The 17135-nt window shown below is 44.5% G+C and overlaps 1 protein-coding gene across 1 annotated transcript in view; it reads left to right on the top strand.

Moving 5' to 3' along the window:
- The window catches only part of LOC306737054 (mitogen-activated protein kinase kinase kinase kinase 4-like), a 75933-nt gene that overhangs the window by 33111 nt on the left and 25687 nt on the right, over positions 1-17135 (top strand). Inside the window, exons 4-14 of the mRNA XM_079218759.1 lie at positions 2261-2386; positions 4138-4339; positions 8022-8152; positions 8904-8958; positions 9088-9166; positions 9249-9424; positions 10370-10442; positions 10840-11050; positions 13031-13192; positions 14545-14631; positions 16259-16576. Of these exons, the coding sequence (XP_079074885.1) occupies positions 2261-2386; positions 4138-4339; positions 8022-8152; positions 8904-8958; positions 9088-9166; positions 9249-9424; positions 10370-10442; positions 10840-11050; positions 13031-13192; positions 14545-14631; positions 16259-16576 (1620 nt within the window). The remainder of the gene's footprint in view (positions 1-2260; positions 2387-4137; positions 4340-8021; positions 8153-8903; positions 8959-9087; positions 9167-9248; positions 9425-10369; positions 10443-10839; positions 11051-13030; positions 13193-14544; positions 14632-16258; positions 16577-17135) is intronic.

The following is a 17135-nucleotide window of genomic DNA, read 5'->3' as shown; positions in this document are numbered from 1 at the left end:
GGTTCCTGCATGAGGAGAAGCTGTGGTTCTTGTGGTTCTGGTGGTTCTTGTGGTTCTTGTGGTTCCTGCATGAGGAGAAGCTGTGGTTCTTGTGGTTCTTGTGGTTCTTGTGGTTCCTGCATGAGGAGAAGCTGTGGTTCTTGTGGTTCCTGTGGTTCCTGTGGTTCTTGTGGTTCCGGTGGTTCCTGTGGTTCCTGTGGTTCCTGCATGAGGAGAAGCTGTGGTTCCTGTGGTTCCTGTGGTTCTTGTGGTTCTTGTGGTTCTTGTGGTTCTGGTGGTTCTTGTGGTTCCTGCATGAGGAGAAGCTCTGGTTCTTGTGGTTCTTGTGGTTCCTGCATGAGGAGAAGCTGTGGTTCTTGTGGTTCTTGTGGTTCCTGTGGTTCCTGCATGAGGAGAAGCTGTGGTTCTTGTGGTTCCTGTGGTTCCTGTGGTTCCTGCATGAGGAGAAGCTGTGGTTCTTGTGGTTCCTGTGGTTCCTGTGGTTCCTGCATGAGGAGAAGCTGTGGTTCTTGTGGTTCTTGTGGTTCCTGTGGTTCCTGTGGTTCTTGTGGTTCCTGTGGTTCCTGTGGTTCTTGTGGTTCTTGTGGTTCCTGTGGTTCTTGTGGTTCCTGTGGTTCTTGTGGTTCCTGTGGTTCCTGTGGTTCTTGTGGTTCCTGTGGTTCCTGTGGTTCTTGTGGTTCTTGTGGTTCCTGCATGAGGAGAAGCTCTGGTTCCTGTGGTTCTTGTGGTTCTTGTGGTTCCTGTGGTTCCTGTGGTTCCTGTGGTTCTTGTGGTTCTTGTGGTTCCTGTGGTTCTTGTGGTTCCTGTGGTTCCTGCATGAGGAGAAGCTCTCAGGAGAACCTGCAGCTCAAAGCATCTCAGGAGAACACACGTTGTTAACACTGTGACCGCAGCAGCAGGACATGGGCTTTAGTCACAGTCGTAACATTTAAAGAGACAGTAACGTTTTAGTGGTCGTATGAGGTTCTACACTAATAATACTAGATGGAGCAAAGTTTTGTTCGGCTATGGATGAATTTTAGACTCCTAAAATAATCTATCAGTTTAAATGAACATTATATTCATAATATCTTCACCTCTTTACCTTTCTGGTGAGGAGCTGAAGCTGTTGTCTCTGATCTCCTCAAACACACCAGACTCCATAAAACAGAGATGTAACCTCTCAGGACACTGAGCTGTGTGTGTGTGTGTGTGTGTGTGTGTGTGTGTGTGTGTGTGTGTGTGTGTTTTAAAGAGTTAACTCAGACTCACAAACCTCTGGTTCACTGGGTCTTCTGTGTTCTAGAGATACTGAAACTGAGCTGCAGGTGTTTTTATTTTGAATAGAAATGTAAACATTCTTTCATCTTTAAATGTTGAAGTTTGGCTGACTTGGTTATCTTGTGATCTTGTAATCACTTGAATGTGTCGTATTAAGAGGATATTTAGCCGTTAGATAAGATACTATGAGATAATCCTTTATTGTCCCACACAGTGCAAACGAGCAGCAGATATAAGTAATGAAACAAGAACGAGTCAATCTAGAGTGTAGCCACAGTGGCGTTAACACAGGATGTAGTCGGTCAGCTGCTGTCAGTATGAACGAGTGTAACGCTGCAGCTCCACATGTCGGTCCAGACTTCCATCTCGGCTCCAAAGCAATCTCTGGATCTGGCCGAGCGTCCGGGCCCCTGCTGTAATATCCTGAGACGCCGCTACCTCCCTGCAGGTTGTTGGTTCTGACCGGTATCCGCTCCTTCCTCCGGGTTCGTGTCCTCGCTCGGCTCCACGTCTTTCAGTTTTTCTTTTTTCTTTTTTACTGATAATGTAATCTTTTTTATTGGTAATAATAATGAAGCTGGTTTTCTGTGTTCATGTCCCACTAAGAACGCTTTTAACACAGATGACATTTTTTCAAATATTTTAACAATGCAAGAGAACGTGAGAGCGTACAGAATATAGATAGATATACTTTATTAATCCTCAAGGGGACATTTGTTGTCGGAGTAGCAGCTTACAGACACAAAATACACAACACACAACAAGTTAAGAAAGAAATACACACAAATAGATAAATAAATAATTCCCCACCCAAACAAAGAAAACAAAGAATGTCTTGTTATACGTCTCCAAGAAAGAAACAAGGCGTCTCTCAATTTTACATCCTGAGTCTCCAGTTTAAACAACAAACTATCAGTATAACTCCACACTAATGTGTCTCTCTCTCTCTCTCTCTCTCTCTCTCTCTCTCTCTCTCTCTCTCTCTCTCTCTCTCTGATAGGACGAAGAGGAGGAGATCAAGCTGGAGATCAACATGCTGAAGAAGTACTCCCACCACAGAAACATCGCCACCTACTACGGGGCCTTCATCAAGAAGAGCCCGCCGGGCCACGACGACCAGCTGTGGGTGAGTTTCATTTCCACGGAGACCAAGTCCAGACCGCAAAGAGTCAAAGCTCTGAGTCCCGACACGTAAAACAGGTAAAACACGTAAAACACGTAAAACAGGTAAAACACGTAAAACACGTAAAAGAGGTAAAACGGGTAAAAGAGGTAAAAGAGGTAAAACGGGTAAAACGCGTAAAAGAGGTAAAACACGTAAAAGAGGTAAAAGAGGTAAAACGGGTAAAAGAGGTAAAAGAGGTAAAACGGGTAAAACGCGTAAAAGAGGTAAAACACGTAAAAGAGGTAAAACACGTAAAAGAGGTAAAACACGTAAAAGAGGTAAAAGAGGTAAAACACGTAAAACGCGTAAAAGAGGTAAAACGCGTAAAAGAGGTAAAACGCGTAAAAGAGGTAAAACGGGTAAAAGAGGTAAAACACGTAAAAGAGGTAAAACGGGTAAAAGAGGTAAAACGGGTAAAAGAGGTAAAACACGTAAAACGCGTAAAAGAGGTAAAACACGTAAAAGAGGTAAAACACGTAAAAGAGGTAAAACACGTAAAAGAGGTAAAAGAGGTAAAACACGTAAAACGCGTAAAAGAGGTAAAACGCGTAAAAGAGGTAAAACGCGTAAAAGAGGTAAAACACGTAAAAGAGGTAAAACACGTAAAAGAGGTAAAACACGTAAAAGAGGTAAAACGGGTAAAAGAGGTAAAAGAGGTAAAAGAGGTAAAACACGTAAAAGAGGTAAAACGGGTAAAAGAGGTAAAACACGTAAAAGAGGTAAAACGGGTAAAAGAGGTAAAACACGTAAAAGAGGTAAAACGGGTAAAAGAGGTGAAACACGTAAAAGAGGTAAAACACGTAAAAGAGGTAAAACACGTAAAAGAGGTAAAACGGGTAAAAGAGGTAAAAGAGGTAAAAGAGGTAAAACACGTAAAAGAGGTAAAACGGGTAAAAGAGGTAAAACACGTAAAAGAGGTAAAACGGGTAAAAGAGGTAAAACACGTAAAAGAGGTAAAACGCGTAAAAGAGGTAAAACACGTAAAAGAGGTAAAACACGTAAAAGAGGTAAAACACGTAAAAGAGGTAAAACGGGTAAAAGAGGTAAAAGAGGTAAAACGCGTAAAAGAGGTAAAACGGGTAAAAGAGGTGAAAGTACAGAAGACCCTCCAGTAGAGGCCACACCCTCTCTGATGAAAGCCTCACGGGTTCTTCATAACAAACCAGCAGCAGGAGAGGTGACCAGAGCTCTGAGGAGACCAGAGGAGCACGGACTCAACAACAACAACAACAACAACAACAACAACAACAACAACCCCACAGCCCTCTGGGCAGGCTGCACCCCGCTGTGTTCCCTGAACGCATCACGAGTGAAACTCAGACTGAAGGTTTAACCACTAAACTCCATAAACTAGCCTCCACTGTAGAGAGGAGGATTTATATTATGAACTCATATCTCATGTTCATAAACTACTTTATTACCTCTATACAAACCCTGCAGAGAAACAAGTACAGTGATGAAGAAACAAAGGTTTAATATCCCTACCTATTTATTTTGGCTGCTAAATATTTACTCTCATGGAGATTTTTACGACTTCCTGTTTCTAAAGCGTCTACAAACAAACTGTCCTTTGTTCAATCTGTAGACGTGTCAATCATATTTTACGAGAGTCACATGACCACGTGACCTCACTGACGTTACACGGAGACCATCAAAGGAAGTGTGTTTCTCTGTGATTCTCTGACGTGTGTGTGTGTGTGTGTGTCCTCCAGCTGGTGATGGAGTTCTGCGGCGCCGGTTCCATCACGGACCTGGTGAAGAACACCAAGGGCAACACGCTGAAGGAGGACTGGATCGCCTACATCTCCAGAGAGATCCTGCGCGGTCTGGCCCACCTGCACGCGCACCACGTGATCCACCGGGACATCAAGGGGCAGAACGTGCTGCTCACGGAGAACGCAGAGGTCAAGCTGGGTGGGTTCTGTGTTCTGGAGGCTGGTGTTCTGTGGGGTTCTGTGTTCTGGAGGCTTGTGTGGGGTTCTGTGTTCTGTGGGGTTCTGTGTTCTGGAGGCTTGTGTGGGGTTCTGTGTTCTAGAGGCTTGTGTTCTGTAGGGTTCTGTGTTCTGTAGGGTTCTGTGTTCTAGAGGCTGGTGTTCTGTAGGGTTCTGTGTTCTAGAGGCTCATGTTCTGTGGGGTTCTGTGTTCTAGAGGCTCATGTTCTGTAGGGTTCTGTGTTCTAGAGGCTCATGTTCTGTAGGGTTCTGTGTTCTAGAGGCTCATGTTCTGTGGGGTTCTGTGTTCTAGAGGCTCATGTTCTGTAGGGTTCTGTGTTCTAGAGGCTCATATTCTGTAGGGTTCTGTGTTCTAGAGGCTCATGTTCTGTAGGGTTCTGTGTTCTAGAGGCTCATGTTGTGTGGGGTTCTGTGTTCTAGAGGCTTGTGTGGGGTTCTGTGTTCTATTATAATATATATGTATAGGTCTTCCTCTGTTGCTCTGCTTCCAGCCTGCAGCGCCTGAAGCTTTTTTAAGGAGAGCTCTTATCCAATCAGATTTCACCTCTGTGTCTCTATGGAAGCAGAGCGCTTCTAGCTGGCCTTTGCAGATTAAAGTACATGGAGACGTTATCGTGATGTCATAGACTTCAACCGATCAGATCTTTAGTTTGACATGTGGGCGTATTCTTTGACGTGATTGGCCAGCGTGACTTCTGTCAAGAAAGCTAGCTAGCTGCTAGCAGCTCAGTAGGAGTCAGAAGAGTTCCGGCTGAAACAAGAGAAGTTATGACTTTTAGTGTTTTGCTTAGTGTAGTTGTTTTAACACTCAATGGCTGAAGGAGGAGAAACGGACTCGCTGGTGGATTTACTGACAACGTCTTTCTCACGGAGGTTCCCTCTTCAGTGACTAGACGCTGCAAAAACCACTGACGATAACAATAACCACTGACGATAACAAAAACCACTGACGATAACAATAACCACTGACGATAACAATAACCACTGACGATAACAATAACCACTGACGATAACAATAACCACTGACAATAACAATAACCACTGACGATAACAAAAACCACTGACAATAACAATAACCACTGACAATAACAATAACCACTGACGATAACAAAAACCACTGACAATAACAATAACCACTGACGATAACAATAACCACTGACGATAACAAAAACCACTGACGATAACAATAACCACTGACGATAACAAAAACCACTGACGATAACAATAACCACTGACGATAACAATAACCACTGACAATAACAATAACCACTGACGATAACAATAACCACTGACGATAACAATAACCACTGACAATAACAATAACCACTGACAATAACCACTGACGATAACAATAACCACTGACAATAACAATAACCACTGACGATAACCACTGACGATAACAATAACCACTGACAATAACAATAACCACTGACAATAACAATAACCACTGACGATAACCACTGACGATAACCACTGACGATAACAATAACCACTGACAATAACAATAACCACTGACGATAACAATAACCACTGACAATAACAATAACCACTGACGATAACCACTGACGATAACAATAACCACTGACAATAACAATAACCACTGACGATAACAATAACCACTGACAATAACAATAACCACTGACGATAACAATAACCACTGACAATAACAATAACCACTGACGATAACAATAACCACTGACAATAACAATAACCACTGACGATAACCACTGACGATAACCACTGACGATAACAATAACCACTGACGATAACAATAACCACTGACAATAACAATAACCACTGACAATAACAATAACCACTGACGATAACAATAACCACTGACGATAACAATAACCACTGACAATAACAATAACCACTGACGATAACCACTGACGATAACAATAACCACTGACGATAACAATAACCACTGACAATAACAATAACCACTGACGATAACAATAACCACTGACGATAACAATAACCACTGACAATAACAATAACCACTGACGATAACAATAACCACTGACGATAACAATAACCACTGACAATAACAATAACCACTGACGATAACTATAACCACTGACGATAACAATAACCACTGACAATAACAATAACCACTGACAATAACAATAACCACTGAGGATAACAATAACCACTGAGGATAACAATAACCACTGACGATAACAAAAACCACTGACGATAACAATAACCACTGACGATAACAATAACCACTGACAATAACAATAACCACTGACGATAACAATAACCACTGACGATAACAATAACCACTGACAATAACAATAACCACTGACAATAACCACTGACGATAACAATAACCACTGACAATAACAATAACCACTGACGATAACCACTGACGATAACAATAACCACTGACAATAACAATAACCACTGACAATAACAATAACCACTGACGATAACCACTGACGATAACCACTGACGATAACAATAACCACTGACAATAACAATAACCACTGACGATAACAATAACCACTGACAATAACAATAACCACTGACGATAACCACTGACGATAACCACTGACGATAACAATAACCACTGACAATAACAATAACCACTGACGATAACAATAACCACTGACAATAACAATAACCACTGACGATGACAATAACCACTGACAATAACAATAACCACTGACGATAACAATAACCACTGACAATAACAATAACCACTGACGATAACCACTGACGATAACCACTGACGATAACAATAACCACTGACGATAACAATAACCACTGACAATAACAATAACCACTGACGATAACAATAACCACTGACGATAACAATAACCATTGACAATAACAATAACCACTGACGATAACCACTGACGATAACAATAACCACTGACGATAACAATAACCACTGACAATAACAATAACCACTGACGATAACAATAACCACTGACGATAACAATAACCACTGACAATAACAATAACCACTGACAATAACAATAACCACTGAGGATAACAATAACCACTGAGGATAACAATAACCACTGACAATAACAATAACCACTGACGATAACAATAACCACTGACGATAACAATAACCACTGACGATAACAATAACCACTGACAATAACAATAACCACTGACGATAACAATAACCACTGACGATAACAATAACCACTGACAATAACAATAACCACTGACAATAACAATAACCACTGAGGATAACAATAACCACTGAGGATAACAATAACCACTGACAATAACAATAACCACTGACGATAACAATAACCACTGACGATAACAATAACCACTGACAATAACAATAACCACTGACAATAACAATAACCACTGAGGATAACAATAACCACTGAGGATAACAATAACCACTGACGATAACAATAACCACTGACGATAACAATAACCACTGACGATAACAATAACCACTGACGATAACAATAACCACTGACAATAACAATAACCACTGAGGATAACAATAACCACTGACGATAACAATAACCACTGACGATAACAATAACCACTGACAATAACAATAACCACTGACAATAACAATAACCACTGAGGATAACAATAACCACTGAGGATAACAATAACCACTGAGGATAACAGTAATAACAACGGAGCACTTCCTGTTTCCTTAGTGGACTTCGGCGTGAGCGCTCAGCTGGACCGGACGGTTGGCCGGAGGAACACCTTCATCGGGACGCCCTACTGGATGGCCCCCGAGGTCATCGCCTGCGACGAGAACCCCGACGCCACCTACGACTACCGGGTGAGAGAACCGGACCCGGGTCTGGATCCTGCAGAAACTGGATCTGGATCCTGCAGAAACCGGATCTGGATCCTGTAGAGACTGGATCTGGATCCTGCAGAAACCGGATCTGGATCCTGCAGAAACTGGATCTGGATCCTGCAGAAACCGGATCTGGATCCTGCAGAAACTGGATCTGGATCCTGCAGAAACCAGATCTGGATCCTGCAGAAACTGGATCTGGATCCTGCAGAAACCGGATCTGGATCCTGCAGAAACCGGATCTGGATCCTGCAGAAACCGGATCTGGATCCTGCAGAAACCAGATCTGGATCCTGCAGAAACCGGATCCGGGTCCAGTTTCTATAGTGTAAAGTAGATGTGTCTTCACCGATAAAAAAAAAAGAGGCAATCTTGTAGGATTTAAAAGTCAGCGCAGCCAAATAAATCATGAATACAAATATTATTTAGCATAAATAGCTTATGAGAATTGAGATTCTTATAAGAATTTTATTAATTGTTTACCGTCATAAGTAGCAAGATGTTGCTACTGATGGATATTAATATTACTTAATTAGTAATTAATACCATATTCATAGGTTGTTTTTCTAAGCATTAGCAAAACACAGCCTCCAGAGTGTTTAGTGAACAGTTTATTTAGAAAAATAAGTGAGAAACTCTACAAACGTTGAGTAGAAAGTGTTTATTTGTGCAGGTTTAACATAAATGCGTCAGCATGAACTTGTTGCTCGTCTCCTCTCGTGTCCTTCAGAGCGACCTCTGGTCCTGCGGCATCACGGCCATCGAGATGGCGGAGGGAGCGCCGCGTGAGTCTCTTCAACATTCAGTGGAATACATAGTTATGAAGTTTATTTACCAGTTTGCTCTTATCGTATGGATTGGTTTTATTCATCATCTTCATCTTCATCAGAACTGAGTGTCGTGTCTCTCCTCAGCTCTGTGTGACATGCATCCCATGAGAGCGCTCTTCCTCATCCCCAGAAACCCTCCTCCTCGCCTCAAGTCTAAGAAATGGTAACACCTCGTCCTCCGCTCACGTTTAGCGACGTATAAAGCGCTGACTCACCTTCACCTTCACGTGACCTTTGACCCACAGGTCCAAGAAGTTCTTCAGCTTCATCGAGGGCTGCCTGGTGAAGAACTACACCCAGCGGCCGCCCACCGAGCAGCTGCTGAAGCACCCCTACATCCGGGACCAGCCCAACGAGAGGCAGGTCCGCATCCAGCTCAAGGACCACATCGACCGCACCAAGAAGAAGAGGGGCGAGAAGGGTGAGCGGCCATTTTGGTTTAGTGGAGAAGGGTGAGCGGCCATTTTGGTTTAGTGGAGAAGGGTGAGCGGCCATTTTGGTTTAGAGGAGAAGGGTGAGCGGCCATTTTACTTTAGAGGAGAAGGGTGAGCGGCCATTTTGGTTTAGTGGCGAAGGGTGAGCGGCCATTTTACTTTAGAGGAGAAGGGTGAGCGGCCATTTTACTTTAGAGGAGAAGGGTGACCAGCCATTTTACTTTAGAGAAGAAGGGTGAGCGGCCATTTTACTTTAGAGGAGAAGGGTGAGCGGCCATTTTACTTTAGTGGAGAAGGTTGAGCCGCCATTTTACTTTAGAGGAGAAGGGTGAGCGGCCATTTTGGTTTAGTGGCGAAGGGTGAGCGGCCATTTTACTTTAGAGGAGAAGGGTGAGCGGCCATTTTACTTTAGAGGAGAAGGGTGACCAGCCATTTTACTTTAGAGAAGAAGGGTGAGCGGCCATTTTACTTTAGAGGAGAAGGGTGAGCAGCCATTTTACTTTAGTGGAGAAGGTTGAGCCGCGGTTAGTGGTTTAGTGATGAAGGGTGAGCATTGGTTATTATGACATAAATCATAGAAAAGAAGAAGAAAAAAGCTCAATTTCTGTTATTATTTATTTTACAAAAATAAAGAGATATTCCATATTTATAATATTGTAACAAGAGCCCACAAGTGTTCCCAATATTGGGAAACATTTATTGATTTTGATTAAATATATCTATTATCAGATCTGGTTATTCTTCCTCATGAAATCATTCGTCACACGCGATGCTTTCAAGAACCGTCGTGAATAATAATAAAAGTTTTTACAGTTTTTCAATTTATTTTTTCAAGAAAAGCTGCCTTTCCAAACTGCCTTCTGGTTTTGTTCACAACACTTTAATGACTTTAACTTAATTATTAACGTGTTAATCTTCCTCCCGTTGCTCAGACGAGACGGAGTACGAGTACAGCGGCAGTGAAGAAGAGGAGGAGGAGGCGTCAGAGCAGGAAGGAGAGCCAAGGTCAGTGAAGGTCGCCTCCACACGCCGAGCAGACCTTGCTCTGTTACAGCAGGGTTCAAAGGTCATGGAAAACCTGGAAGAGTCATGGAGTTTTAAAACGGTTATTTCCAGGCCTGGAACAGTCCTAAAAAAAAAAAAAATCCCAAAAGTTTTGGAAAAGTCTAAATTAATTTGTCATTTAAGGTTTACTGTATGCTTTGTATTCTCATTGTTAGTTTAAATACTACATTTACTCACTTTTTACTGTTTACACCCAGATTTCACTAAATGTTTGGTCATGGACATTTGGTTAAAAGTCCTGAAAAGTTAAGAAACCATTGGTCAGAATGTGTGTGAACCCTGTTGTTGTCTAGTTCTTCTTAAATGCCCCTGAAGCCTCCTCTTCCTCCCCGTGCAGCTCCATCGTCAACGTGCCGGGCGAGTCGACGCTGCGCCGCGACTTCATCCGGCTGCAGCAGGAGAACAAGGAGCGCTCGGAGGCGCTGCGCCGCCAGCAGCTGCTGCAGGAGCAGCAGATGCGCGAGCAAGAGGAGTACAAGCGCCAGCTGCTGGCCGAGCGGCAGAAGCGCATCGAGCAGCAGAAGGAGCAGCGGCGGCGGCTGGAGGAGGTGAGCGGCGCCCGAGAGGGACTCCGACCGCCGGTGTAGAGTCCACCGGTGTTAATCCACCGGTTCTAGAGTCCACCGGTGCTAGAGTCCACTGGTTCTAGAGTCCACCGGTGCTAGAGTCCACTGGTTCTAGAGTCCACTGGTTCTAGAGTCCACCGGTGCTAAAGTCCACTGGTTCTAGAGACCACTGGTTCTAGAGTCCACTGGTTCTAGAGTCCACCGGTGCTAGAGTCCACTGGTTCTAGAGTCCACTGGTTCTAGAGTCCACCGGTTCTAGAGTCCACCGGTGTTAATCCACCGGTTCTAGAGTCCACCGGTGCTAGAGTCCACTGGTTCTAGAGTCCACCGGTGCTAGAGTCCACTGGTTCTAGAGTCCACTGGTGCTAGAGTCCACTGGTTCTAGAGTCCACTGGTTCTAGAGTCCACCGGTGCTAGAGTCCACTGGTTCTAGAGTCCACCGGTGCTAGAGTCCACTGGTTCTAGAGTCCACTGGTTCTAGAGTCCACCGGTGCTAAAGTCCACTGGTTCTAGAGACCACTGGTTCTAGAGTCCACTGGTTCTAGAGTCCACCGGTGCTAGAGTCCACTGGTTCTAGAGTCCACTGGTTCTAGAGTCCACCGGTTCTAGAGTCCACCGGTGTTAATCCACCGGTTCTAGAGTCCACCGGTGCTAGAGTCCACTGGTTCTAGAGTCCACCGGTGCTAGAGTCCACTGGTTCTAGAGTCCACTGGTGCTAGAGTCCACTGGTTCTAGAGTCCACTGGTTCTAGAGTCCACCGGTGCTAGAGTCCACTGGTTCTAGAGTCCACCGGTGCTAGAGTCCACTGGTTCTAGAGTCCACTGGTTCTAGAGTCCACCGGTGCTAAAGTCCACTGGTTCTAGAGACCACTGGTTCTAGAGTCCACTGGTTCTAGAGTCCACCGGTGCTAGAGTCCACTGGTTCTAGAGTCCACTGGTTCTAGAGTCCACTGGTTCTAGAGTCCACCGGTTCTAGAGTCCACCGGTGTTAGAGTCCACCGGTGTTAGAGTTCACCGGTTCTAGAGTCCACCGGTTCTAGAGTCCACCGGTGTTAGAGTCCACCGGTGTTAGAGTCCACCGGTGTTAGAGTCCACCGGTGTTAGAGTTCACCGGTTCTAGAGTCCACTGGTTCTAGAGTCCACTGGTTCTAGAGTCCACCGGTGTTAGAGTCCACCGGTGTTAGAGTCCACCGGTTCTAGAGTCCACTGGTTCTAGAGTCCACTGGTTCTAGAGTCCACCGGTGTTAGAGTCCACCGGTGTTAGAGTTCACCGGTTCTAGAGTCCACTGGTTCTAGAGTCCACTGGTTCTAGAGTCCACCGGTGTTAATCCACCGGTTCTAGAGTCCACTGGTTCTAGAGTCCACCGGTGCTAGAGTCCACTGGTTCTGGAGTCCACCGGTTCTAGAGTCCACCGGTGCTAGAGTCCACCAGTTCTAGATTACACCGGTTCTAGATTGCACCAGTTCTAGATTACACCGGTTCTAGATTACACCGGTTATAGAGTCCACCGGTTATGATTAGAGACTTCAGGGGACATAATAAAAACCCGATAAAGCAGCGCTTGTTCTGGTCTGCGGTGTAAACATGGACTCTGATGAGGACCAGTAGAGAACAGAGCATATGGATTATTATAAACATCATAATAACCAATAAGTTCTGTTCTTTACTTTGATATAAAGAGAAAAGAAAGAGAGAAAAACTTTAAACATATTTTCATTGTCTGCTAATGTGCCGATTATTCTCTTAAATTCGTGCTTTGCCTTTTTATTTCCTATAAAAAATATTTATTTATTAAAATTCACGACCAAGACCAGTAGAACATTTTCACATTTTGTGGCATTTCTGCAAGAAAATTTGTAAAAAAAAAGATAAACAGACTTGTCGGTTTCAGCTTGAATAAAGTCGTGCTGTAATAATGTAATATATAATAATATATAATAATATATATGATAATATCCGCAGCAACAACGGCGTGAGCGTGAGATGCGGCGGCAGCAGGAGCGCGAGCAGCGGCGCCGCGAGCAAGAGGAGAAGAGGAGGGTGGAGGAGATGGAGCGCCGCCGCAAAGAGGAAGAGGAGCGCCGAAGGGCGGAGGAGGAGAAGAGGAGGGCCGACCGGGAGCAGGTGGGTCGGGCGCCTCGGCGAGAGCGGGTTCCTGATGCTTATGAAGATCTGAGGTCTTCAGAGGTGTGATGCTTTTGTGAACACATACTTTAGTTTTTTACTTTTGAAGTGAAACCATTTTAATATTGTTTCTTATTTAGCTCCTGTAGGAGGTCAGGTATGTTTGTTTTATCAGGGTCCTAATTCATTTACTTATTTACTAGCTGATATTTATAAATTCAGCTTCGGAAAAAATCTAAATTTGCTGAACAATCATTCAGATTTCAGGGGAAACAAAGTCCTTCCTCTCAGTTTACTTGAAGTCTGAGTTATTCAGCTCATAAAGTAGGTTTTAAATTAGATTTTTATTTATTATGTACGCTATATTCATCTGTTTATTGTTGCCACGCGTGTGTTTGTTTGCACCCGGTTCTGCACAGCGCCCCCGTGAGGAAGACGCTGTCTGTGCAGATGAGATGCATCATTATGTTTAAAACCCGTTCAGTGTGGTTTAGAAACGGCGCCTTGCAGATCTCCATAACCACAAGGTCGATTACATTCATTTAAACTGATAAAATACCGTAACCCTTGTGATATGAGGGCTGTGCTTTGAAAGAAAATTAAAATAATCGTTAAGTTTAATTATTGACCTAAACTCCCGAAGTTGTGATTGTAACATTTCAGTAAAACCTTTCTAAGTCTCCCTCACAGCGTCGGGCTTCCTGCAGCGTACGGCCCGTGGGAGTCTAGCAAAGCATCCGTATCCATACCAACCATATTAGGACAGATTAGCTTTCTCTCCGCGGGCGATTGAAAATGCTACGTTCTGATTGGTCCCCTACCGCTGCTTAGACCGCGTCATACGACACATGCAGAAACAGCTGATCAGTTTGAGACTACGGTCGACTGCATCAGACTCGGTCTTTGCACAAAGTGGGTAATTGTTTAAACGAAAAGCACTTTTTTTTACTGAATATGCTTCATAACACGCCAATGCTTTCCTGGATTGTGTTTATTGTTGCAGGTGTCGATGCTTTAGGTCTTAATCTTTCTAAAAAGGTGCACTATTAGTCTGTGGGTTGTTGTTACGGCACAGAACTAAACTTTCTTTAAACTCAGGAACTCTGGAGGAGTCCTTCTTGAAACACCTTGGATGTTCATAGTTATAATCAAAATATCTTTTAAAAGTGATTTCTTTGCAGATTCTTTTGCACATTTTTCCCCCAATACTTTGCATATAAATAAACACAAGTATTGGAATGAATTTGGGGTGTACGACGACTCAAACACAGAGGAAAAGAGGTCTAGGTTTTTAAGAAGTTTTAACACTCTTTGAACTGAAGACGGGGGCGGGCTCTGTGTTTGATTGACAGGAGTACATCCGCCGTCAGCTGGAGGAGGAGCAGAGGCACCTGGAGATCCTGCAGCAGCAGCTGCTGCACGAGCAGGCCATGCTGCTGGTGAGTGAAGGGAGCGAGCCGCCTCCTAGTTCCTTCCCTCTGTCCTTCCTGAAGGATTCTTCTCTTTCCTGCGTGTGTTTTGCATCAGGAGGTTTTTTAATGTTCCGACGCCGTTAAACTTTACAGCGCAGGTTCTCATTATCCTCCGGGACACACTTTCCCCTGGTGGAGTTTTTTTGGGGGACTAACTGGAGGCTTGTGGACCCCAGGGGGCCGCCAGGGAGCCGTCAGCGGTCCGGCCCGAACTTTATGAGCGAGAGGGGAGTCTGGTGTTTAGGAGGCTCGTAGTGGCGGTGATGTCATCATCCAGATGGAGGAGGGGCTTCCTGTTTTATTCAGATATTTGATTCATATTTAGAGGATTCTGCTCCTCTAAGAGGGGGCGGGGCTAAAGAGGATTCTGCTCCTGTATGAGAGGGCGGGGCTAAAGAGGATTCTCCTCCTGTATTAGGGAGCGGGTCTAAAGAGTGTGCTGCTCCTCTGTGAGGGGGCGGGGCTAAAGAGGTAGCTGCTCCTCTGTGAGGGGCGGGGCTAAAGAGGATTCTCCTCCTGTATGAGGGGGCGGGGCTAAAGACTGTGCTGCTCCTCTGTGAGGGGCGGGGCTAAAGAGGATTCTGCTCCTGTATGAGGGGGCGGGGCTAAAGAGGATTCTCCTCCTGTATGAGGGGGCGGGGCTAAAGAGGATTCTGCTCCTGTATTAGGGAGCGGGGCTAAAGAGTGTGCTGCTCCTCTGTGAGGGGCGGGGCTAAAGAGGATGCTGCATAATGAATGGTATGAGTTCTCACATCCTCCTCTTCATCGGTTCTTCATCAAGAATCATAACTCATAAAAACATCTGTTTTATTAGTTCAATGGTTTAAATGCAGGAAACAGAAGTTTGTGCTTCTTTTCTTTCAGTTTATTTAGTTTTTAAAAAGACATTCCTCAAGTTATTAAAACTTCTTCTCTAATCTTCTCAACCCGGAGTCAAGCTCGTTAATGAAGCAATAATTATGTCGTCCATTAGTTGAACTTATATCATAATTTAGCTCTTATGAAGCATTTAAACTTGTCTCTTTATTTAGAGAGATAACAATAAAGATCCAGATCTTATGATCGATATCGGGCTCAAAGGGAAGAGTTTGAGCTTCGTGCACGAGAGGAAATATGATTATTAAATTATTTTACATATGGTGCAACTTTAAGTTTTCAGTGGCAGGCATACAATACTAAAAAAATAAAAAGATTAATCAGAGGAGGATGTTTAAAAACAATAATATTGTTTTGCATGTTGAAAATAAACTTTGAACTTCTGATAATAAATCAATAAATCAAATACCCAGATATTGAAATAGTAAATCTGCTCATCTCTTCCTCGATGCTCGGCCCTAAACATGTTTATAAATGTTGTTAATTCATTTTATGTAACTATTTAATCTGTTTTTATGGCAAATCTCACAAGAAAATTATGAAATGAATCTCAAAATCTGAGACATTCAAAATGTAATAAAGTCCTAACTGGAGTCTCTGAGCTCATCAGAGGGGTGGAGCTGTGACGTGATGACGGACCTGGAGCTTTTTGGGGAATATTAAAAAAAATATTAAAAAGCGTTGTGGTTCAACTTGCCCCTCCCCCTTCCTGCACTAGGAGCATAAGTGGCGTGAGCTCGAGGAGCAGCGCCAAGCCCAGAAGCTCCAGATCCATCTGCAGCAGGAGCAGGCCTACCTGCTGACCCTGCAGCAGAACCAGAGCCTGAGCCCGAGCCTGAGCCAGAACCAGAACCAGAACCCGGGCGGTCTCAGACCCCCTCAGGGCGCCGACCCGGAGCCGGACGCCTCACAGCGCTCTGAAAGTCTCGAAGTCGGCCCGGGGGAACCCGCAGAACCCGAGCCGGCCGGTGACAGAACCCACGCCGCTGACCTCCGAGGCCCCGCCCCCGGCCCAGCCTCTGAGCCAATCAGAGAGGTGAACCTCACCGCAGGGTGCTTCCTCTGCTTGTGCTCTGCTGCTGGTGTGGGCCGTGGTGAACTGATCCCAGAGCTGCTCTGGCTGTCTCTAATAACTCGGCGCTCCACCAGGAAGAGCATGTGCAGAGATTAGAGACCTTCTTTAAACTACCCGTCAGTAAAGAGTCAGGGACTGATGACAACAAAAGAGAGTCGGGCGGAACTTAAAGGGCCGGCGCACAAACTGGTCATCTGAAGGAAACGGAGACTTGTCAGATGAATGCTGCAGGGGGTGGAGCTTACCGAGGAGAAGGGGTGGGGCTTACCGAGGAGAAGGGGAGGGGCTTACCGAGGAGAAGGGTGGGGCTTACCGAGGAGAAGGGGAGGGGCTTACCGAGGAGAAGGGTGGGGCTTGCCGAGGAGATGAAGAAGAAGAAGTTTGTGACTCACGACGACAGAGACGAGCTTTTCTATAACGAGAGTTTTAGTCCTTACTATAAAAACCCTCACCTGAACACTCCTCTTCCTCGTCTTCTTCTTCTTCCTCCTCGTCCTCCTCCTCCTCCTTGCTATAAAAC

This window comes from Taurulus bubalis (assembly GCF_910589615.1).
Source record: "Taurulus bubalis genome assembly, chromosome: 1".
Taxonomy (NCBI): Eukaryota; Metazoa; Chordata; class Actinopteri; order Perciformes; family Cottidae; genus Taurulus; species Taurulus bubalis.
The sequence above is the reverse complement of the archived record's forward strand: the minus strand, read 5'-3'. Positions and strand labels throughout refer to the sequence as shown.